Source organism: Ipomoea triloba, chromosome 12 (assembly GCF_003576645.1).
Source record: "Ipomoea triloba cultivar NCNSP0323 chromosome 12, ASM357664v1".
NCBI classification, from domain to species: Eukaryota; Viridiplantae; Streptophyta; class Magnoliopsida; order Solanales; family Convolvulaceae; genus Ipomoea; species Ipomoea triloba.
In genome coordinates this window covers 8764118-8788827 of record NC_044927.1, presented here as the reverse complement: position 1 = coordinate 8788827, position 24710 = coordinate 8764118, and the positions used below count along the sequence as shown (strand labels likewise).

The 24710-nt window shown below is 35.6% G+C and overlaps 3 protein-coding genes across 6 annotated transcripts; 2 read left to right on the top strand and 1 right to left on the bottom strand.

Annotated features, from left to right (window-relative positions):
- Positions 1–3829: 3829 nt before the first annotated feature.
- LOC115998510 lies at positions 3830–6813 on the top strand. The gene is made up of 2 exons (XM_031238093.1): positions 3830–4607; positions 6325–6813. The coding sequence occupies exons 1-2, from the start codon at positions 4162–4164 to the stop codon at positions 6572–6574; spliced, it is 696 nt and encodes a 231-aa protein (XP_031093953.1). The 5' UTR covers positions 3830–4161; the 3' UTR covers positions 6575–6813.
- A 4635-nt stretch (positions 6814–11448) lies between these two features.
- On the top strand, positions 11449–16922 carry LOC115999117 (mitochondrial import inner membrane translocase subunit TIM10-like). 4 transcript variants are annotated; one of them, XM_031238889.1, is made up of 7 exons: positions 11449–11620; positions 12760–12838; positions 13348–13492; positions 13677–13729; positions 14154–14192; positions 14280–14349; positions 16527–16922. In XM_031238889.1, exons 3-7 carry the CDS (start codon positions 13451–13453, stop codon positions 16575–16577), a joined length of 255 nt encoding a protein of 84 aa, XP_031094749.1. In that variant the 5' UTR covers positions 11449–11620; positions 12760–12838; positions 13348–13450; the 3' UTR covers positions 16578–16922. The 4 variants fall into 4 exon arrangements, with proteins under 4 accessions (XP_031094749.1, XP_031094751.1, XP_031094748.1 ...); XM_031238891.1 differs by lacking the exon at positions 12760–12838 and having other exon boundaries at positions 13382–13492; XM_031238888.1 differs by lacking the exon at positions 12760–12838 and having other exon boundaries at positions 11450–11620.
- Positions 16923–16998: 76 nt separating this feature from the next.
- Positions 16999–21400, bottom strand: LOC115999116 (serine/threonine-protein kinase BSK5-like). The gene is made up of 10 exons (XM_031238887.1): positions 21164–21400; positions 20842–21053; positions 20604–20739; positions 19677–19810; positions 19488–19593; positions 19297–19382; positions 18945–19133; positions 18460–18624; positions 17501–17614; positions 16999–17416 (listed from the first exon to the last, which is right to left on the bottom strand). Exons 1-10 carry the CDS (start codon positions 21243–21245, stop codon positions 17174–17176), a joined length of 1467 nt encoding a protein of 488 aa, XP_031094747.1. The 5' UTR covers positions 21246–21400; the 3' UTR covers positions 16999–17173.
- Positions 21401–24710: the final 3310 nt, after the last annotated feature.

Here is a 24710-nt window from a genome sequence, read left to right as displayed (position 1 = left end):
TGTTTTTGCATACCTAATGTTGTGACCGTACCAGTCGCACGTTAATGTCTAACCACACTGAAACTTGGCCATATGCCCCCCCCCCACCCCCCACCCCCCACCCCACAGACACACATATGGGCAAGACCAAATGAAAACAAGGTCTTATCAATGGTTCATAGTTTTAGTAAAAAAGAAAAAGAAAGAAAAAAGAAAAAAAAAAAGGAAAAAATATCAATTTTATAATTATTGAAAACTTTTCAGAGGGAATTCATTTTATAATTATTACAAACTTAGCTTGAAAAGTTTAATAATGATAATTACTAACCCTTAATTTTTGGGGGTGAACTCCTCTGATTGATTAAAAAAGATGACTAGTTCCAATTGACTGATTATTAATTGTAGTCACTGTTTTGTTTGATTCTTATTCTCTCTCCCGCCCCCCTCATTTTTTGTTTGTCATACTATCCACCATGGTTGTAGCTTTAATTTGGTTGATGACTTCAAATTTCATAGTTGCTTATTGTGATTTAAATTTCAACAATTTCCTTCTCAAATTTGTTATTGACCATGGTGGATCTATTTCATTCATTATTGTCACAGTTCCAATATTTGCATTGAATTGCCTCAATGCTATATAGTATCTTCTTTAGGATTTCTACAATGATCGCATAAACTATCTTTTTTCTTTTACATTATTTTTGCTGGAGTAATTCCTTCCCAATCGGTTGACTCATGATGCATTACATGTATCGAACTTCATGTTTAAGACCAATGCCACCACTGAGTTGGATAATTTTGTTAGGCTAACATACACAATGTAAGTTATATTCAAATCATGACATTTGTAATTTAATAGAATAGCTCAAGTGACAAGTGAATTCTTTTTGTGAGGGTGAATTTCAAGAGAATCCGAGTTCGATTCCCACACTCCGGAGCTGACCATTAAATGGACAGAGAAAGACCTGGGAATTTCCCTCAAGTTTTTTTGAGAGATTTTTGTTATGAGAGCTAGAGGGGAGAAAAAAAGAAAAAAAAAGTGAGTGGACACGTTTAGGTAGTTGTCAACTTTTTGCATCATTTTTCTGCAATAGTCTCGATTTTCACAATTTTTAAAGAAAAAATATCATTTTGTTCACAGAACTTGCACGCCTAGTGGGTGCACACACCTAGTAGAGTGTGAGGGTAGTTACTAAGTTTATTTTTTCCCCTCTCTCTCCCTCATTCATTTCTTCAACTATACAACAAACGTGAAAAAAAAAATTCACTAAAATGTTTTAACCATTAATTTTGCTATAAATCATGCACGCGTTCAAGATTCTCACATGAAATCTTCATCGATGCAACAAAAATTGGAACCAAACTTGTGAAACACGAAATAACCGCCTTAGACATAAGAGAGATGTGACTCAAATTTCTAGTCTTTCCCATAATTCTAGCATGCACCTAAGGAGAATATGTGCAAGTATCTGGTGCTAATACTCGATCTCTTTAACGAAAGAAATCCTGTAGGGCATATGAATTTGGCAAGATTAAATTTATTAAGTTTGGTTGTATTTTAACACCGTATAAAATACTCTATCTCTCACCACTATCAATAAGAAGAGAAATCTTTGGTTTTGTCTTTGACTCTTGTACCTTTCAATTAAACCCGCCGTACATGATATTTCTAGTGCAATTTACCTTTCATGTGTAGTTTGTAGGACTAGTAATACATAAACACTTATGTAATTTGCGTGACTATTACACAAAANGTTCATAGTTTTAGTAAAAAAGAAAAAGAAAGAAAAAAGAAAAAAAAAAAGGAAAAAATATCAATTTTATAATTATTGAAAACTTTTCAGAGGGAATTCATTTTATAATTATTACAAACTTAGCTTGAAAAGTTTAATAATGATAATTACTAACCCTTAATTTTTGGGGGTGAACTCCTCTGATTGATTAAAAAAGATGACTAGTTCCAATTGACTGATTATTAATTGTAGTCACTGTTTTGTTTGATTCTTATTCTCTCTCCCGCCCCCCTCATTTTTTGTTTGTCATACTATCCACCATGGTTGTAGCTTTAATTTGGTTGATGACTTCAAATTTCATAGTTGCTTATTGTGATTTAAATTTCAACAATTTCCTTCTCAAATTTGTTATTGACCATGGTGGATCTATTTCATTCATTATTGTCACAGTTCCAATATTTGCATTGAATTGCCTCAATGCTATATAGTATCTTCTTTAGGATTTCTACAATGATCGCATAAACTATCTTTTTTCTTTTACATTATTTTTGCTGGAGTAATTCCTTCCCAATCGGTTGACTCATGATGCATTACATGTATCGAACTTCATGTTTAAGACCAATGCCACCACTGAGTTGGATAATTTTGTTAGGCTAACATACACAATGTAAGTTATATTCAAATCATGACATTTGTAATTTAATAGAATAGCTCAAGTGACAAGTGAATTCTTTTTGTGAGGGTGAATTTCAAGAGAATCCGAGTTCGATTCCCACACTCCGGAGCTGACCATTAAATGGACAGAGAAAGACCTGGGAATTTCCCTCAAGTTTTTTTGAGAGATTTTTGTTATGAGAGCTAGAGGGGAGAAAAAAAGAAAAAAAAAGTGAGTGGACACGTTTAGGTAGTTGTCAACTTTTTGCATCATTTTTCTGCAATAGTCTCGATTTTCACAATTTTTAAAGAAAAAATATCATTTTGTTCACAGAACTTGCACGCCTAGTGGGTGCACACACCTAGTAGAGTGTGAGGGTAGTTACTAAGTTTATTTTTTCCCCTCTCTCTCCCTCATTCATTTCTTCAACTATACAACAAACGTGAAAAAAAAAATTCACTAAAATGTTTTAACCATTAATTTTGCTATAAATCATGCACGCGTTCAAGATTCTCACATGAAATCTTCATCGATGCAACAAAAATTGGAACCAAACTTGTGAAACACGAAATAACCGCCTTAGACATAAGAGAGATGTGACTCAAATTTCTAGTCTTTCCCATAATTCTAGCATGCACCTAAGGAGAATATGTGCAAGTATCTGGTGCTAATACTCGATCTCTTTAACGAAAGAAATCCTGTAGGGCATATGAATTTGGCAAGATTAAATTTATTAAGTTTGGTTGTATTTTAACACCGTATAAAATACTCTATCTCTCACCACTATCAATAAGAAGAGAAATCTTTGGTTTTGTCTTTGACTCTTGTACCTTTCAATTAAACCCGCCGTACATGATATTTCTAGTGCAATTTACCTTTCATGTGTAGTTTGTAGGACTAGTAATACATAAACACTTATGTAATTTGCGTGACTATTACACAAAAACTGGAGTCTATTCACTCACACATTCTAATAGTAGTTAGATTTTTTCCTTAGAAAGAAATCTTTGGATTCACATTTTATTAGAAAATGCTCTATTACCATATTAATTGAATTGAGTAGGCATTCAATTGATACACCCCACTTATATTATTTTAATCCTAATCCATAGTATTTAGTATTTCGTACCTTTTATAATCATTGAATAGCGAAATTGCGCTTAGTGTTAAGTGTCTCAATTTTTTTTTAAGTACAATTAACTCTATTATAAATTTATAATGTAAGAAAAAAAAATTATAAGGTAAGTATCTACTCTATATTTTTTTATTTGTTACATTTCAAAGAGTTAATACCCTATCATAAAAAATCTTAAAGAGAATCACAAAAGTGTCATCTCAATTAAGTAATCTAAAATCATCAATACACACAAATATCCATAATCTCTTTCAGCTCAGCTGAACATAATTACAGTACAACACAGTACATATCTACCCCACCACGCAGCACTGTACTGGTCCCACACTCATGCTGCCGAGGAGTCTCCTCGTCTCTTTTCTTCTCTCTCTCTCTCAGCAATACAATAACCACCATGACTCATTCAGTACACTCCCCTCCAGCACTTCCAGAGTAGATTTCATTAAATTTGTCTTTTAAATTTGTCATTTCTGGGTATATATAATAAATTAAATGGCGTGTTAGTGGGTCACCTGATCCATTACCAACTTCGTCAAGTTTTTCTTTAGCCTCAACTCATCCACAACCCACAGTGGTTTTGGTAAATTTCTAGCCCTGAATGCCTTTAAAGATTGAATCTTGGAGGCTTTGATGCCTTCCCTTCACTCTGGGTCCTTGAAATGGCGCGCGTTGAGATGGATTTGGAATGTGGCGAACACCGCCGCCGGCACTCCTCCGGCGGCGCCACCAGTGAGGAGGAGGAGGGAAGCTTCTGTTTCTCTGACGCCGACGAAGGGTCATGTTATTCTCAGTTCTATTCCACGGCCGATGGCGACAACTGCAGCTTCGCCTGTGCGTCTGAGTCCGAGATAGCGGAGACTGTGGACTCCCGGCGAGCTTCGTCGGCGGCGGAGTCCGATTGCTCCGTGGATTTGGAGAAAGGGGTTGCTGAAACCAAGGGGCATTTCGGGAAAATTGAGAGAGATTGTAGGATTTGTCATCTCAGCTTCGACAGCTCCGGCCCTGAAACTGGGGTTTCGATTCAACTAGGATGTTCTTGCAAAGGTGATTTAGCTTCTGCTCATAAGCATTGCGCTGAGACCTGGTTCAAAATCAAAGGAAATAAGTAAGTCAAAACATAACCTCAATCACTTCTGTTTTTCCCCCCTTTTAATTCCCATTATGTATATATGTATGTGTGTATTTATATCCATTTATCTTCTTAAATGTCATTGATTATAATTGAAATTTAGGATTTTACAAGAAAAAGTATCCCCTAGCCAACTGGCTCAAACCAAGAAGCCTAATACGCCGTGAGGGTGGTGAGGGTGTGCTTAGTAAATCACGCTTTGTGACCTTGACTAGCAAAGGACCACAAGTAGACCTGTCAAAACGGGCCTAACCCTCGTCCACAAGGAGGTAAACCAGCCTAGGTTTTCATATCTGACCCAGCCTAGGTTGCCATAGTTGACCTGTTCAAACTAAGAGAACTGGGACTCGAACTAGTGACCTTGTGGTTACAAGATTTTATCCTTAGTTATCTTAGTTGGGGTAAACCCAGACTGCTTTGTTCTTTATTATTACTGCTTGATGCCTTTGATAGACAACTGGTACATAGTTCCTATTGATTGTCCTATTCACTACTACTAGGATTCTTGTAGCACATGTTTAAGGGGTAGAAAGGGATAACAAAATGATTCATGTTTTGATACACTTTATTATTATTATTATTATCTGTTTTGTGAGAATTATTTTTGCAAGTAAATATAAATGATTGTTTCCCCTGCCCGGGGCGAGATGCCTTTCGTGTATTTAATTGGGACAAACAGGTAGATAAAGAAGATGAATGGAATAAAATGAAAAGATTAAATAACAGGAAAAGTAATGTGAAAATATCTCTTTTGGATTTAGCTTAGCTCCAATATGAGACGACTAAAGTTAAAGCTTGAAAAAATCTAATCACACCCAAGATTCCTAGCCATTCTGTCCTTATACTTGGGATGGCTTTCTTTATCAAAGTGGAGACTTGACCCTTGTTGATTAAGTCCTTCCGTTGTGCTGGCAAGTGGATGGATTTTGCTGCTCTCCCCTGCTTTGCATATTTTATTCGTAAATTCCAAGTGCTTTCTTATGTATTTGGTTGAAAACGCCTTTTCTCTTATGCTTAGTTAAGATTTGCTGTGGTTTGCAAATGTTCAATTATCTGCACTTCCGGCACGCTATGAGCCTTTGATCCTAAAGGGCTTCTATTGCCACTTGTGTTGCCCTAAATTTATGCTGCCCACCTTTACTGGATGGTTTAAGGGTCACCCTGGAAGTCTTGCTATATAAAATTAAGTCATCCGTCCCGTTCCATCTCATGAGTCCCGAGCCTTTTCAGCTAATATGAGGCGTTGAATTTAACTGTGTGATGTCAAGTGTTTAAGACTAGAAAGCTATATATATGTGATGTGTGTGGTGTATTTGTTCTTTTTAGTGCAATTCTAAGCTCTGCAAATGCCTTATCTTGTTTTGGACCACCTATATAGACAAAACTTATTACCTATCTCTGATCTTGTCATTAAATTTGTACAACTCTTCCTAGAAGTCCCTTTGGCCACGTCTAAGTTTTTTTTTTTTTTTTTTTTTTTTTGTTTTTTTGAGTGCTACTGACTCTATTACAATGTAGTATCTGTTCATAGCTACTTACTGAAGCGCAAAGAGTCAATATCGCCTCCACTGAGGCTCGAACCCACCACTTCCATATGGGGTGCAACCGGGTCACAAATAATAGATATTCATTCTTTGGTTCAATTCATTTTCTTCCTTTTCTAGATTTGACCATTTCGCAATTGCTTTTCCAGGACCTGTGAAATTTGCAACTCTATTGCACGTAACGTTGTTGGTCCAAACGACACCGAGTCATCGGAGCTACAAGCAAACGAGACGAATGGTGCGGGCAGCACGAATGCAGCCACGGGAACAGCTTCTTCTCCCTCCACTTCCGAGCCTCGAAGTTGCTGGAGTGGGCAGAAGTTCTTGAACTTCCTCTTAGCTTGCATGGTATTCGCGTTCGTCATCTCGTGGCTCTTCCACTTTAACGCCCCTTCGTAGGGTAGGCTGGAAACTGACGGCCTCGCAGAGATGATCGTGATGAGCTTGCAACAGCTTTCAGCGTCGCTTTGTTGATACGTACCTCTCAATACACATGTAGGTTAGAAAGTAGAAACTCAGTAGCATCGTTGAATTGCCACTTTACTAGTGTACTGCAACTCCATTTCCTTGTGTGGATAACGCCTTATGATTCAAAAATGAGTATTTTATTTGAGATTAATTAGTGATTTACTTCTATAGATGAAGTTATATATGAACTTATGATGAGTTCATACCCTATTAGGAACAATCATGATATAGTTTTGTTGTAGTTGGATGTGAGAAAATTTTATTTATTTTTTTTAAAAAAACACGCATCTAATGAAAAACTAATGATCGATAGCCTAATTGCTCGAAAAGTTTGGTTATAAGTTTTCTAGTTTAAAAATTATTTCGGTTGGTTATTGATTTTTTTGTTGGTCATGAAAATCGATAACAATCGAAAAATTCATGCTTAAACGAGTAAAACAACTGGTAATTTGTTAATATATTTTAAAATAATATTATTTTTTGAAATAAAGCCTTCGATTAACATAAGTCCGAAGGCAACACATTATAAAGATAGGGAGGAGGGTTAGAAAACCACTCTGAACAATCAGACGTTGAAATGGACTACTTAGCTACGAAATGAGTTGTCCGATTTGCTGATCGTTTAGAGAAAGATAAAAAATACAAGAGAAAAACTACTCATAGATTTTTTATGTCCTTAATTAGCAAATGAAATGAGGACTCCCCAACATTCTGCTTTAAACTTTGAACAACTTTGAGGGAGTCTGTTTCAATCTGCACCTTGTCTAGACGTAATGCTTTAGTCCAGCTTAGAGCCATGAGATGACGAACACGAAAATGAGCATGTTTCTAGTAAAAAATATTTCTAAAGTTTGAACTTGGACATTTGATTTTGAAAATTGCAAGTGGCTATAGTAACTAGTAATATGTTTTTAGTGTTTAAAAATTTGAGTTTAGACAAATTTTAAGAAATTACAAGCATTTAGTTTATTAAGTTTAGTTAAAAATAATCAATCAAAACTTTTCGATTTCAACTAGTTCAATTATGGATAGAAGCTNTTTTTTTTTTTTTTTTTTTGTTTTTGTTTTTTTGAGTGCTACTGACTCTATTACAATGTAGTATCTGTTCATAGCTACTTACTGAAGCGCAAAGAGTCAATATCGCCTCCACTGAGGCTCGAACCCACCACTTCCATATGGGGTGCAACCGGGTCACAAATAATAGATATTCATTCTTTGGTTCAATTCATTTTCTTCCTTTTCTAGATTTGACCATTTCGCAATTGCTTTTCCAGGACCTGTGAAATTTGCAACTCTATTGCACGTAACGTTGTTGGTCCAAACGACACCGAGTCATCGGAGCTACAAGCAAACGAGACGAATGGTGCGGGCAGCACGAATGCAGCCACGGGAACAGCTTCTTCTCCCTCCACTTCCGAGCCTCGAAGTTGCTGGAGTGGGCAGAAGTTCTTGAACTTCCTCTTAGCTTGCATGGTATTCGCGTTCGTCATCTCGTGGCTCTTCCACTTTAACGCCCCTTCGTAGGGTAGGCTGGAAACTGACGGCCTCGCAGAGATGATCGTGATGAGCTTGCAACAGCTTTCAGCGTCGCTTTGTTGATACGTACCTCTCAATACACATGTAGGTTAGAAAGTAGAAACTCAGTAGCATCGTTGAATTGCCACTTTACTAGTGTACTGCAACTCCATTTCCTTGTGTGGATAACGCCTTATGATTCAAAAATGAGTATTTTATTTGAGATTAATTAGTGATTTACTTCTATAGATGAAGTTATATATGAACTTATGATGAGTTCATACCCTATTAGGAACAATCATGATATAGTTTTGTTGTAGTTGGATGTGAGAAAATTTTATTTATTTTTTTTAAAAAAACACGCATCTAATGAAAAACTAATGATCGATAGCCTAATTGCTCGAAAAGTTTGGTTATAAGTTTTCTAGTTTAAAAATTATTTCGGTTGGTTATTGATTTTTTTGTTGGTCATGAAAATCGATAACAATCGAAAAATTCATGCTTAAACGAGTAAAACAACTGGTAATTTGTTAATATATTTTAAAATAATATTATTTTTTGAAATAAAGCCTTCGATTAACATAAGTCCGAAGGCAACACATTATAAAGATAGGGAGGAGGGTTAGAAAACCACTCTGAACAATCAGACGTTGAAATGGACTACTTAGCTACGAAATGAGTTGTCCGATTTGCTGATCGTTTAGAGAAAGATAAAAAATACAAGAGAAAAACTACTCATAGATTTTTTATGTCCTTAATTAGCAAATGAAATGAGGACTCCCCAACATTCTGCTTTAAACTTTGAACAACTTTGAGGGAGTCTGTTTCAATCTGCACCTTGTCTAGACGTAATGCTTTAGTCCAGCTTAGAGCCATGAGATGACGAACACGAAAATGAGCATGTTTCTAGTAAAAAATATTTCTAAAGTTTGAACTTGGACATTTGATTTTGAAAATTGCAAGTGGCTATAGTAACTAGTAATATGTTTTTAGTGTTTAAAAATTTGAGTTTAGACAAATTTTAAGAAATTACAAGCATTTAGTTTATTAAGTTTAGTTAAAAATAATCAATCAAAACTTTTCGATTTCAACTAGTTCAATTATGGATAGAAGCTTGGTTATAGTTGTTAGAAAAACACATAGACGTAGCATAAGTATCATAAACGTTTTCTATAATTTTACGTTAAGAGAGAGTTCAAAATTGGTACCCATGGAGCATGTTTTAACGGTTGGTTGAATCCTTGCACTGCCCAAATGTCTGGTCTCTAGTCCGTCCACCAACTGGACACATGAGAGCAGAGGAAAGCAAATATTTTTACATGAAAAATTCTCTCACAAAAATCACTTTTTTTTTTTTTTTTCAAGAATGGGGCAAGACTATTTACAAAGCCGATATTAGGCCCAAAAGGTGCTAGCCTTTTAAGAGGTCCAAAACTACCCAGTTAAATTAATACATTAGTCATATAGCACTTGTAAGTCACGAGTGCAGTAGGTCATGTCTATTTTTTTTTTTATAAATAAAATATCGTCTCCATTAAGAATCGAACCCACCCCCTTAAATGAAGTGCAACCAGGTGCCACTAGACCACAATTTCTTTGGCATGTCATGTCTATTTAATTGACAATAAAAGAGATTATAATGAATATTTTTGTTACAAATATCATGCAATAATATTCATCCACACAACACTTGTTCTGAACAGATAGATCGAGGTCATGGTCAAACTTAGTCAAATCTACAACTATTATACACGGCAGTAAATCAATACCCTCACACAGATGATCGTGAGCTTGCAACACCATGCAACGTCCCTTTGTTGATGCGTACCTATAGGGCATACTTGTTTTCTCAAAACACGTGTAGGTTAGAACTTCACCATTGTTGCCACTTTACTAGTGTATTGCAACTCCATTTCAATTCCTTGTGTGGATACAGTCTTATGATTCAAAATTGAGTATTTTCTTTAAGATTAGAGCATTCCTATCAAGGGATAATATGGAGTTATTGTCAAAGAAGCTTACACCATGGCAAGAGAGAGATGAAGAAAAAGTGATTTGGGAGCTCGATAAAGTATGTATATTTAGATTCCCAAGAAAAACTAAAAATTAATGCTTTTCTCTTGCTGTGCGCGTATGGCAGCTGGCGCGTGCAATGCACGCTCGCAGGGCGCGCCTGACATTAACATTAATTTTTTTTTTGGAATTCAGTTTTGTTTTGTTTTTTTTTTTTAATTTTTTATTTGTCGCTCCCCATTTTCTCTTTTTTAATCACACTTACAAAAATTCCTCAATAACCGCGAAATATTCCCACTGACAAGGATGCTCTTATTGATTTACTTCTATAGATTATCTGCAGTGGTCGGTATGGTGTATGTGTTCATAACCATTTAGGAATAATCATCATGATATGGTTTTGTTGTAGTATTTATTTTGTAAGGTAACTTGTCTTTGATGTTTACTTCAGTGTAGTTGTTTAACTAAGTCAAACAACTAATAGTGGCCAAACAAGTTAAAATTGACTGGTATGCTAACTATTTTACCAAACAAGGTCAATTTGAATGTCATTTTGAAGTAGGTATATAATGTAAGATAAACACTGGTCCATACTATGTCATATTATTATGTGGACCATGGTCCACATAGTGTTGTGTGAACTATAACAAAAAGTATATTTTTAATATACTAAATGTACATTATTTGTATACTGAATGTACATTATATTACAATATAATGTACATTCAGTATACAAATAATGTACATCCCCTAAATACAATGTATATTATTTTTATACTGAATGTATATTATTTGATAGTGTGGTTCACACAATAATGATTGATGCCACTATAGGATGCCAATTGTTATACTATGGGCTAGAGTTCATATTACATTATGAACTCTGATCCAAGAATTATGTGTGTAATTAACACATTCTGTATATGCAGCTAACAATTTCTATATCGGTAAATAAATTGAAGGCATGTCATAGGATAATTGAAAACACATAACAAGATAACTACATACACATAAATTGTTAATTACAGATATATATATATATGTATCTAAAGTTATTATGTTATGTATCAATAATTACTTTATGATGTGCCTTTAATTTATTTGCATGTACAAAAATTGTTAATTGTTACCATACAGACGGTGGCACATGGAATAATTTGCCGTAGGATGCCCTCAAGGGCTGAAATTTTATGGCCCGCAACTTTGACGGGCCTCACGGCAGTTACAGACTTACAGGCTGCGAAGGCCTCAAGTCTTAACCAATTAAACCTAAAATAGTCTAATACACTCACTCCCTCTCGCAGTCTCGCACCCTCTCTGTGGCGCAACCTTCCGATTTGAGGAACACCGTCGGCCCGTCGTGATCATCTACGTCAGCCTCGCTCTCATCCCGCCGCTTCAGAACACTGCCGGCTGCTTTGAACTCCCCGCCGCCGCTGCTGCGTCGAGGTAATTTAAAAGTAGTTATGTTTTATTGTTCTGTAATGTCGGGGACTTGAATGATATACTCCCTATGACTAACAGAAGATGAGAATGGCTGCTAATGTAAATTTTTCTGTATACTCCTATATTTCTTTATACTCAATGAATTTTGAATTCTGTTACTTCTGTATACTCTGTATGAATTCTGCAGGCTCCATCCCAGTGGTTCTTTGTCATTTTCTATGGTCAAAATACAACTTTGGACATATTTGATATATACTTTACTTTGCTTTAATGTTTGAGTATATCATTCATAATAAGCTAAATGGACTAACTTCATGTTCGCTTTAAGTTAAATGAGCATCAATCTCATTTGTAAATTTATAATAAGCTTGAATGTAATATTATTCATCATTCCTAGGAAACAACAATAACAAAGTTCATTAGTTAAGTTTTTTCCCTTATAATATGCAAACAGAGTTCACTGCCTAATGCCTATGCTCTCTCTCTCTCTCTCTCTCTCTATATATATATATATATATATATATATATATATATATATGTATAAACTACACTAGTAATTAGTATGTTAGTGATGTTAAGTATTTTAGTTTGTTATTTGATTTATTTAGAAGAGTTGGATTGTATGGATTTTCTATGTATTAATTGACCAAATTGTGACTTGTAATTTGTATTATGTTTGTGTTGGCGTGTTGCTTACTTTCAAAACTTGGTTAAATTTGGTATTTTAACTCTTTAATTGTTTGAGAATGATGTTTTAAGCTTTTAAATAGGTATAATTTCATATATAATATATACTCAAATAAGAGGATGGGATTCCCCTTAGAAATTCCACAGGGATGTTAGAGTTGGGGGCATATTTCTCTCCCTGTGGCTATCCCTACATGAGAATACAAAGCATGCATCCATTGAGTTTGCATCCCAATCTACTATATCTATCTACTATACTAATAAGAGCCAATAAAGTTAGGCCTATAACAATTAAATGAAATGAATGGTTCTGATTACTCAGATTTTAGATTTTTTAAGTGATTTCTAAATTTATCCTTGATTATATGATATTCTCCCCTAAAAAACCACTCATTGTTAACTTTTCCGTTAAAAATTACATTCTCCGTGTTAATAGTGTTATTTCTCCGTTGAAGCCTACCTTCCCAGTCCATCGATCACCCCCAAAAACCCTAGCCTACGCTTTGCAAGAGACAGAGAGAAAACACATAGGAGGTACATAAAGATTCATTCATGGCATCATAGTTCTTTTCCTTACGGCTTCCTTTCCTTTATACTATCAAGTCTCTATTCAAAGAAATGCCTCTGCCGCACTGATTTGATTTCTTCCTCTTCTCCGAGTCAGTGTTCGGGTAAGTTGTCCTGTGATTTGTCTTATAATTTTTCATATTTTCGACGTCGTATGCTTCCGGCATTTTGTGAATCTTTTTTTGATTGTTTCTTCAACTGTTTTCGTGAATCATATCAGTGCCCTTTCTTTAGAGAGTTGATTTTTAGCTGCTATAGCATATGCATTCTGTTTGTGCAGGTCATAGATCGTTAGTATATCACTTTGTCCCTTTTAGTTTTGAGAAATATGTTGCTATCTACTGTGGAATCCAACTTTTTAGTCTAAATTTCAGTTTGTTTCCCGTTATTGAGGAAAAAAACCATTTTTTTTGGGTTTTTGGGTACTCCCTGCTAAACCTAAAACTCGTTTCTGAAGCTCTGTGTTTATTTTCTAGGGTTTTACTCTTCCGCCTCAATTCACTCTTCCAGGATACAAGTATACACTCCAGTTTGACACTTTGGTGAACCGTTCTTTGTTCCTCCAGACCTACACGCATAATGGCACCTACTAATTCCCCTTCTGCCATAGAAAGAGAGCAGGTATTGTTTCGATTTTGTATCTGTAACATATCATCTGTGATTGTGATCAGTGCTTGGTTTTGAGCTGTTTGTGGATTTCGGTATATATGATGCTTCCCATTCATTAATTTGATTGTTTGGGGAGACGTTCAATTTGTGTTTTTTTTCCTGAATCCCTCCCACCCCCCTCTCTTATTGAGTGCAGATATTTGGGATGGCAGAGAAAGAGATGGAGTACAGGGTGGAATTGTTTAACAAGTAGGTATTTTGCAGCATTTTAATGGACTTTGAAACCCCATTGTAGACTGGCCTTACACCAAGTAGTTTCATCTACCAGGAGTAAAACATTGTAATCAAATGATCTGAAACTGATACTACCATCTTCTAACCCCTTTTTCTGAATTTATAGCTGATACAAACTCTATTAATTTGTTGTAAATGGTCATGTGTTTAGAACATTACTTAAAACAGAAGTCAATGGGTGATGAGGTGTTGCACTCCTTTCCTATTGGAAAACAATGATGTTGAGTTCCACTGCTTTTTAATGGCTTCATGCCTTCACTTGTTACCTTAAGAATGCTTTTTTATTTTTATTTTTATTTATTTTTTTTCCATATTGGGAAAATGCTACTGTGATTCATAATTTATCTAATCCTTTAATCCATCTTTTGGTTTCCTTCAGGCTTACCCATACATGTTTCAAAAAGTGCATTGAGAACAAGTATGTTTGTTTTGATACATTTTACTTGTAGCCTTGTCACTTTGCTTCATGAATAGGTTGAGAAATTGATCTTGAATTGCTTCTCAGGTATAAGGAATCTGAGTTGAACATGGGTGAAAATAGTTGCATTGACCGCTGTGTTTCCAAATACTGGCAGGTGAGTTTTTAACTTTGCACCTAACCGGCTAACCCTACATAGGATCAATGGTTGAGCCAGTGCTAGATAATATACCCATTATAATTTTTTTTGCTCGCACATGTACTTTAATTTTCCATTCTTAAATGGAAATCTTCACTTTAATCAGACAAGATAAAATGTTGATTGAATGTAATATGTTAATTGCCATTAATCAGTCGCTAGATAATGCACCCGGCTTGTAACCTTCCAAACTTCAACCTTATATATTTTTTAATTTTATTATATTTTTGTGACATGTTTAATGTGTCTTAAGTTCCTTTTTTTTTTTTGGTTGGCACAATCTTACTTTTAATCATACACTGTAATGCTATTTCTATATTCCCTTCATAGAAGACTTTCACCAAATATCAGATGAAATTACAGGTCATGTGGGATAATGATGTTATTATCTGAGTTTCTTGCCTCCGTGATTAGGCAACATCACATTATGTTTCCTAGGCTAGAGAGGAGTCTCAAAATGTTCAAAGAACAAAATTACGTCACCTAGTCCAAGGCAGCTTTGAAATGCTTAGAACTCACATTTATAAGTTATCTAACCATTTCAGTGTTTTTCTTAAACCAATTTTTATGTATCTTTGGAGTTTTAGTTGACATCATTTACTCACATGACTGCAATGTCTGTTTAGTGCTTTTTCTGTTTTCCATTTTTTTTGTTTCCTATTTCCATAGTTTTCTCATTTTTTCTTTTTTCCATTAGAAAAAATATAGAAAAACAAAAAATGTGTTTATCAACATTTATTTTTCATATTATTTTTGAAATGAGAAAATACGAAGTTATTTCAAGTTTAAACCTACGAGTTTATTGATTGTTTTTCTTCATTTAAACCTACAAATAATGCTAGTGGTAGATAACAATATTTCGAGTAGTGTGGTTAGGTGCGCATTGGATCGAGTTGGTTATATCTAAGTTTTATTTTGAATATTCAAAATTTTGAGTGGTATTCTCTGAGTTTTAATTTGGACAATAGGAATACTATTCATGGATGACAATGAATAAAATAATAATATCGGGGTGTCTGACCTCTAGAACCCTAATATGGCTAGTTCAAATACTTGATAGTTGGGTTTTAAATGGTTTTAGGTAGTAGTGCAATCCCCATATCTGATTGTGTGTGTAATCATGGTTGAAAAAATTGCTAGGCGCTGCCTGGCGCCTAGGCGGGGATTAATAGGCACCTAGGTGCCCGTGTATTTTTATTTTATTTTATTTTATTTTAAAAATTTTTAAAGTATTTTTAATTTTTTAAAGACTAATAATTATAAACTATATAATACTTTAATAGTTAATACTAAAATATTAAATATTAACCTAAAAAAATATCTAGAGTTTGTACAATTTAGGGTTATTTCGCTCAAAACGATGTTGCTTTGAGTGAAATAACTCATTACAAAAAAGAACAATAGCTAATTGGCCGACTAGGCGGCCTAGTCGGTGCCAAGGAGGTCTAGTCCGCACCTAGGCGGCGCTTAAGTGGCCTAGTCGGCCAGCTGTCTAAACCACCATTTAAGGTGATACGCTGGGCGGTCGACTGGTTTCTAGGCGGGATTTTTGCAACATTGTGTATAATAGGTTTCGGGATGATTTCAAGTACTATATGTGAATGTCAATCGGGTTCGGAATGGGTATTTCTAATATTCATTCTTATTATGGTAGTTCTAAATGTATTCGAATTCACATTTGAAAATGACTAAATAGATGATTACTTACCTATTGACTATTGTCATCCCTAATAACATGGGTAGAGCAAAATACAAAAGATAATATTATATGTAGTCATAGTAGTGGATATATAGATAGTGGTGGTGATAGGAGGATAAATAGATATGGGTGGTAATAGGGTAGGTAGGTGGTTGTAGAGGTATATAGATAGGTAGTTGGTTAGATGATATGACTAGATTAATAAGTGAAGTGAAAGTTTGTAGGGTAATAATAATAGTGATTATTGATATGTTTTTGTATTTGGAAAAATTTAGAAAGCAAGAACTCATCATATGTTTTTCAAATCCTTTGTTAAATCGAAAAAATGGAAAAACAGTTTTCCAGATGGAAAAATGGGAACCAGTGCTAAAAATACAATTTTTGTTTCGTTTTCCTTTTTCCAGAAACTAAACGCAACCCTTTATGTTTTCTGCAGGTGACTAATCTAGTTGGACAGCTTCTTGGTAGTGGTCGTCCTCCTATGTAAGAGTTTGCTTCAACATCTCTCCATGGATGATAGGAAGAAGAAAATAAGTATAACTGCGTTTCCCCCCATCTATTTTGGCATTTAGCAAACACTATAATTTGTATTGACTTGAGAAAACCTCTTGCTATTCTTTTATGCCTCCAAGTTTACTGACAGCAAGATGCAACTTATAACGGTTTATCAATCACCGAATTAGTAAAATGAGCTTTTGTCAAAGTGGTTGAGTAGAATAAGTGATTGATTTTGTAGACCAAAACAGAAATACATATAACTATTGACTAAAGTAGTGAAGCAAATGGATTTCTTTGGTTTCTCATGAAGAAAGTAAATTGTATTGTTGAAAAATTCTCCCTACTTTTAGATGAAGTATACTTTTGGACCTCTTAAAAGGTCAATTATCTCTCTACTTGCTAAATTTATGTGATAAATTCAAGGTGTGAGGCAAATCTCATTGTAACATGTAAATCAAATCTTTAACTTACAGCAAATGAAAGCAGTAAACAATCTTCCAAAAGAGATATAGATAGCAATATAATAAATTCAAGAATAAATATAAAGAAAATGCAAGTGTGTAATATAAATACATAATGCTGCTTCTAATTCTTGTTCCTTTTGGCTTCCAAGTTGGTGGCTTCTTTTAGTATCTCCTGAGCATCATTCTCCATCCCCAGGCTGAACAGTGCAGTTGCCTGAAGATAGAATGCAGTGGGCCATTCCGGCGAAACTACTTGAGCCTGAAGTGCATCCCCCAGAGCTTCTTGCGCCATCTCGCTCATCAGATAACACAAGCACCGCCTCGCGTAAACAGTGGGTGACACCATACTTCCACCCTCAATGAACTGCACGCAACGCAATTCTCTCGTCATCAATACGAGCAGCTAAGGCTGTGTTTAAAGAAGTAGTGGCCGCGTTAATGGAGTTACCTGCGAGTAACAATCAATAGCGGTTGCAAAATCCTTGGCCCGGAAGGCTGAGTCGCCTTGCTTCTTGGAATTCAGGGTCTCTTGCATCTGGTCTGTCCATACTTGGAACGATAGCTGCAATGCATTAAAGTTCATATATTTTAGGATCAAACGTTTACCACTGGGCTAAAAGCTATAGCTCACAGCAAAGACACAACCTTTTAAATTCTTTATATACTGCCACCACATTTTCGAGAGGCAAGGTGCTGGACTTGACCATTCACCGGCCTTTGCCCAACAATCTTCCTAATCACATGGTGCTGGATTTGGCCCTTACCAGCCTCCACCCAACAATATATTCATTCTTCTACAAGAATAGTATGGTATGCAAAGTGCTTATGAAATCATTTCAAGGTTGGTTTTTGCATATGATGATATCAATGGTCAAGAATCAAGATTAGAGGTGAAGTAGAAGAATGAATAGAATGGAACAAGAGAGCAAAAAGCAGCTAAGATTGGGAGGGTTGACAATGATATCAAAGTAGGTCCGGTCCGGTCCCATGGAAAATGCTATTTGGTGGTGCAACAGGGAAAAGCTAGGTGACAGCTTTCATGGCTCAAAGAGTAATGTCAAAGGTTGAGAAACATAATCATCACTCATATCATCATATCACCTCCTCAACAATTAATACATATCCCATTATTTCCCAGGATTTCTTTTCTTAATTTTTGGGAAATGTCCCCTCCCACACTCATTCTATAATGCACCACATGGGTATAACCCGAGAAATGAAAATTTGGAGAAAGAAAAAGCAAATTTAAATACGTTTACTTATATACTTTTCTAATTTGAAATAAAGAAGGAAAATTGGATAATTGAAGTAAACACAGTTAGACTGACATGTACTTAGAAAGTATTTCAGAAAGTATGGACTACAGAAGCTAAAAGAATGGGAACTTTTGCGAGCATAAAAACAAACCTCGTTGGCAATTCCTTCATCATCCTTGTATCCAGTCTTGTCCAATATTTCATGAAATGCGGTAAGATCCACTCTCAAGCATGCTTCACCCATTGGTGTCAACAACAATGGCTGCGATGGACTTGCGGTTCCATGAGGAATACCCAACAAAACATATGATGGCACCTGATAGTACATTACGCTCTGAAGCTTTAGAAATCAACATAGTTTCAGAAAAATCAACAGTCCTTGATAATGAATGCATGTAACCAAATAAGTGTCAAAGGGATTGTTAGTGTTTAGTTTTTGAACATTAAGCTTTTTCTAGCTGGGCCCCACCTGGAACAACGTTGTACAGGGTGCTGTTTCATTTTCCAAAAAATGCGTCGGAGGTATTTCCGAACATTAAGCTTTGAGTTTCTGATCATACTTATTTATGAATATTAAACTTTAAATTTATGAACAAGTAGTGTCTAGTGTCTGAACATTGTAAACCTTGAGGTTACCTCGGTTTCCTTTTGGAGAGGCATAAGAGACTCAACAAGAGACTTTGCGTTTGGCCTTTCACGTGCTTCGTATTGCAAACAACGCGTGGCCAAACGAACTAGCTGAGTTCCATCATCATTAGAAAAATGACCCTCCAAACAAGAATCCATTAGCATCAGGAAATTCTTGCCACGGATTAAATCTAGTGCCTGCAAGAGGATAAAAAGAAGAGTGGTTTCTCGGTTCAGGCATAAGCAACATCGAAGCAATATATGAGTTCTCGTTATCACATTCAAATGAAAAATGGATTTTGTTAATTTACAGAATATATGAATTATGAAGAAAATGCGAATAGAGTGGTCAAGGATTTACATGGCTTGGGGGAATATGTTTGCCACTCAGAAGGTCCAACAACATAGTCCCAAAGCTATACACCACACTTTCAGGTGTCACTCTTCCTGTCATTCATACGCATAATTAATCTCAACATTAGCCTAAATTTTCACCCAAGAAAAAAAAAAAAAACCTAATATGATAAGGTTAACCGAGAAATGATTACTGACCTGTCCTCATGTACTCCGGTGGGGTGAAAGCCAGGTTTGTGCTATAACTTTTGCCATCTCTGCTATTCTTCATTAGGCCGAAGCAAGAGAGCCTGGGATTACCATCCTGCAGAAAACTAAGTGAAATGAGAGACACAAATTACTGATAACTTCCAAATTATAGATACATTGGCGTGGAGCCAAATTCACCTGATCAAACAAGACTCTGTAAGCATTCAGATCATGATATATCGCCCGACCCTTGCTACTGCAGTACTCCAAAGCTTGTGCTAAGTAAAACGCCACCCTCAACCTCATCGCCCATTTCATCGGCTGGCTCTCCCCTATGCCAATGCAGTCCATGGGGCTAACATCAGTAAAATGTGGTCCTAGACTTGACAATAAGATGATCAAAATCTAATGGTCTTGTAAACAAGATACTACTACAAACAACTCTTATAAATTTTGGACAGAATCACCATGATCAAGAACAATGGCAAAGAATATTGCATAATTGGGGTTAATCCCATCCAAGATGGCTAAAGATACAAACTTGTAAAAGCCCAACCCTCCTGGTTTGAGCCTGTCAGCTATAGGCAACCTAGGCTGGTTTACCTCATTATGGTCGGGTTTACCCCGTGCTGCGGGTTTTCCTTGTCACCCCAAGAAAGAATATTGCATGATCTAATTAAAAAACCTACCTAACAGATTATGAGTCTTCATGAGGTAATTCCAATTATCAACATTAACATAACAAAAGGATCTTGCATGATTGGGGCTAACCGCATCCAAGATGGCTAAAGATACAAACTTGTAACCACAAGGTGATGAGTTCGAAGCCTAACCCTCTTGGTTTGAGCCAATCAGCTATGGACAACCTATACAGGTTCACCTCAGTGACCTCATTGTGGTCTTTTATCGGCTAGGGTCACAAGGCGGGGTGCCGTGGGTTTTCCTTGTCACCCCAAGAAAGAATATAGCATGATCTAATGAAAAAACCTACCTAACAGATTATGAGTCTTCATGAGGTTTGATGAAAACACCTACCTAACAGATTATCAACATTAACATAACAAAAGGATCTTTACCAATTACCAAAGATTTGATGAAAATAGCAAGAAAAAGAGAAGAACTAACAGTGAAATAAATGCTTTGCAAGGGTCTCATTGGTCATAAACTCTGCCACCAGCAGTCTCTCTTCCCCTTCACAGCAGCACCCAATCAGATTGGCCAATCTTTCACTCCTTAGACTCCCCACTGTCTTGGTCTCATCCTAAACATCAAAAACCACCTCAAGAACCCACAATCTCATTCAAAATCTTAAAAAGCACAAAACTTTATGATCATATCAAACACCCAAAATTTAATCACTAACCATGAATTGACGAGAATCAGGCCAAGCATACTTGTTGAAACGCTTAACCGCTATCCATCGCCCATTTCTGAGCTGCCCCTTGAACACCACATTGGGAGCTTTCTCCCCGTGCTCTGATACAATGTTGTCCAAACAAAACCCATTGGTCGCGGCTTTCAGCTCCTCGAAACTGAACTCCGTAAAACTCGGCCACGCGTTTTTCTCCCCATTCTCTGCAACCCATTTCAACAAAACCCTCCACGGTTACTCATCACCTTATCCACAACAAAAATAGAAACAAAACAAAAAAAAAAAAGAAAAAAAGAAAAAAAAAACACGTTACCAAGATCAGAGGAATCGAGAAGGGAAGGCTTGAGGTGAGAGTGCCACCAGCAAAAAGAAAACTTTGAGCAGCGAGCGCCCATTTTCTTCGCAAGAATTTCAAGAAAAGAGAGTACTGGGCAGTGGTGATTTTGAATTGGTTGTTTCAAAGCAATGAGACTTTAAGCAGCGAATTCTCTTTCCTGTACGGGTAGATAGATAGGCAGGTTTTGCCTTTTTGATGAAGATCATGCAACGCAGACAACTGTGTATATACTGTATTATTATGCTTAGTATACGTATAGATTGCGCATTCTTTGACTATTTTGAAAAAAAAAAAAGAACATTTATTTTCTCAGCTTTGTTTGTGCCTTTTTTGGGTGTTTCAACTCCATCATCATTCCTGTTTTGTGCGTCGCGCTGTTTTCTCTGTCTCATCATTCCTCTTCCTATTAATAAAGTGTAGATTAATGTATACTTTAGACCAGATGAGTCTGCCCACAAACAAATCTGATCCAGTTTGGATTATATTAGTCTCTTCAATTTAAGGGGATTGGATAATATTCCCAACAATAATGCTCCTTATATATGTGCGTATATAATACTCACCATCAGTGTTATGTTATAGTTATAGTTAGAACTTTGAATAGAGTTAATCCTAGAAATAATGGTCCTTTTTGCAGTTTTGCTATAGGTGTAATCCCATAAATGGCTATAGATTTTAAAAATTGTTAAAAGTTCCTGGCAACCTCGGGCCGAATTGGTTGAACAGTTGGTCATCACAAGATTTTAAGTTCAGTTCTTCGTGAAAGCTGTTTATTGACATCATTGGTTTGAGCTTGTTAACTATGTACAGCTTAGGGTCTGTTTGAAAAGTAGGAAAATGACTTCTGAAAAATATTTTCTGAAAAATGAGTTACTTTCTTGAAAACATTTTCCTTTACAGTGTTTGGTTGTGTTCTAGAAAAATGTCATGGTGTGCTTGGTTAATTTTCTAGAAAATGAGTAGAATTGTATAATTAATTATTTTATTTAGGATATTAAAAATATTTATAATAATATTAAATATAGTTTTATTTATTAAAAATTATAAATAAGTAAAAAGGAAACATAAAAAAAAAAAAAACATCACTGGTTTTCGGCGGAAACCAGAACATTGGTTTCCACCAGGAACTTTAAAAAAAAAAAAAACATCATTGGTTTCAAGCAGAAACCAAGTTTTGGTTGTTGGCGGAAAATGACTTTCGCCAAATTTTGGTGGAAGTCATTTTCTGCCAAAATGCCTTCATTTTTCCCGGTCAACGGAAAATGTTTTATGTTGACTGGATTTTCCTATTGCATCCAAACACTAGAAACTCGAAAACCATTTTCTAGAAATCATTTTCGGGTTTCCAAACGGACCCTTAAACTAATTTATCTTTTTATAGTCATTTGTCAGCTAGAGCCACAAAACGAATTTCACTTAAAATGCACCTTCGGGTAACCGTTGCAGACTTTTTCTTTAATAAAAAAGGAAAAAGTGTCAAATAGACCATTGAACTTGTCGCTTTTGTGCAATTGGACCATTGAACTTAAAAAGTGTGCAATTCAACCATCAAACAAGCAAAATTTGTGCAATTGGACCACTTTTACAAAAATTTGTAATTCAATTTGAGTTAAAAACATTTCAATATTGACTCCCAACTAGTATGGTAGAAGAAAATGCTACTCTTAATACATATATGTTAGTAATATAACTGAATTTTACCAGAAAATTTTTGTAAAAATGGTCCAATTGCACAAATTTTGCTTGTTTGATGATTGAATTGCACACCTTTTAAGTTCAATGCCCCAATTGCACAAAAGCATAAGTTCAGTGGCCTATTTGACACTTTTTCCAATAAAAAATATTGTATGTTAAAAGTTAATCCCCATCTATTTGGCTGTTCTGAATTTAGTCCTCAATGCACTAAGAAGATAATTAAGATATATTCACCAAAAGAAGCAAATTCGTATCTTTTGGGTGAAATTCTTCAATTTGGCATCGGTGGTAGCTTGCAAGTTGAACTTGACATTCCAAATTCCAAGTCAATATTAGTCTTTTTCTAATCCCGTTTGAGACTTGAGAGGCGTCCCCTTCAGTCTTTTTTTTTTTTTTTTGGACAAGTCTTCTCAAGACTGAAAGTTGAGCAGACCTAGTCACCTGGGAAGAAATTTGCAACCTATTGTTACCATCAATTTTTTTAAAGGTTTCTTTACCAAATATTGATAATCTTAATATTAGGGACTTATTCATGTAATATATTATACGTTTCATAATCATACTTTCATTGTTTGATCATATATATTATTACTTACAAAAGTAATTACCCAACATTGTTAATTAATGTTAAAATTATGATTATATTAAAATATTTCAAAAAAAAAAATAAATATCACCTATTGCCTACGCCCAACTATTACCAGAAATGTTATTTTTCTCGTTAAAATTTTGGTAATAGTTGGCTGGAAAATTAGACGGTAGAACTAAATGCGATACAAATTACATAGGCATGCATCTAATTTGAAAATAGAGCAAATTGCCATTTTGGTCCACTAACTATAAGAGTCCTGTTAATTGCAATCCATGACTTTCAAAACTGTTAATTTCGTACCTTAACTATGCAATTTTTATTAATTTTGGTCACTCAAACCAAATTGCCAGCCAAACTTTGCCGAAAATTAAAATAGCGAGGACATTTTATTCATTTCACATCTTGTTCTTCTTCTCCGACGAACCTTCATATTTTCCGGCGATTTAGCTCTTTTACTATTAATTTAGTACATAGCCTTTTGTTAATTTTGTCCATCTTTTTACTCCGATCCATTGCGTTTTGTTTCTTTTCATCCAACTATGAAGCACAACACAAGGCGATGATACAGAAGAAATCGACGCAATCTAACCCTTTCCTCGAAGTGCTCGCGGTCTCCGGCGAGGAAAGCCAGCGCCGTTGCAGCCGCCACCATGTTTTCGCGGTGTTTCCTCTGTGCAGCCGCCACCAGATGCGAAGAAAGCCATGGCGACGGCAAGATCCGTTGTAAATTATTGTCTCCTCCCTGCAAGATTTTCCGTTGTAAATTATTGTCTCCTCCCTGTAAGATGGGGGAAATCATTATGAACTTTATTAATTATTTTGCCATTAACATGGGCTGGTGAATAATCTCGTCAGAGTTGCGTCATCTCGCCGTGGATTCGCCGGAGAAGAAGAAAAGATGTGAAATGATTAAAATACCCTCATTACTTTAAGTTCGGCGAAGTTTGACCGACAATTTGGTTGGACCGTTGGAGTGATCAAAATTGATAAAAATTGCATAGTTAATGTACGAAATTAACAATTTGAAAGTCGTGGATTGCAATTAACAGGATCCCTATAGTCAGTGGACCAAAATGACAATTTGCTCTTAATAGTCAATGACCACATGTTATACAAATTACATAGTGATGAGTAAAATGGTGAATGTAAAAATGAGGGTGTAAATGTCGTTCCGCTGAGGATTGGGGCTATGACATGTACTTGTATGAGTTGTAAAATTCTAGGCACTTAAGTGTT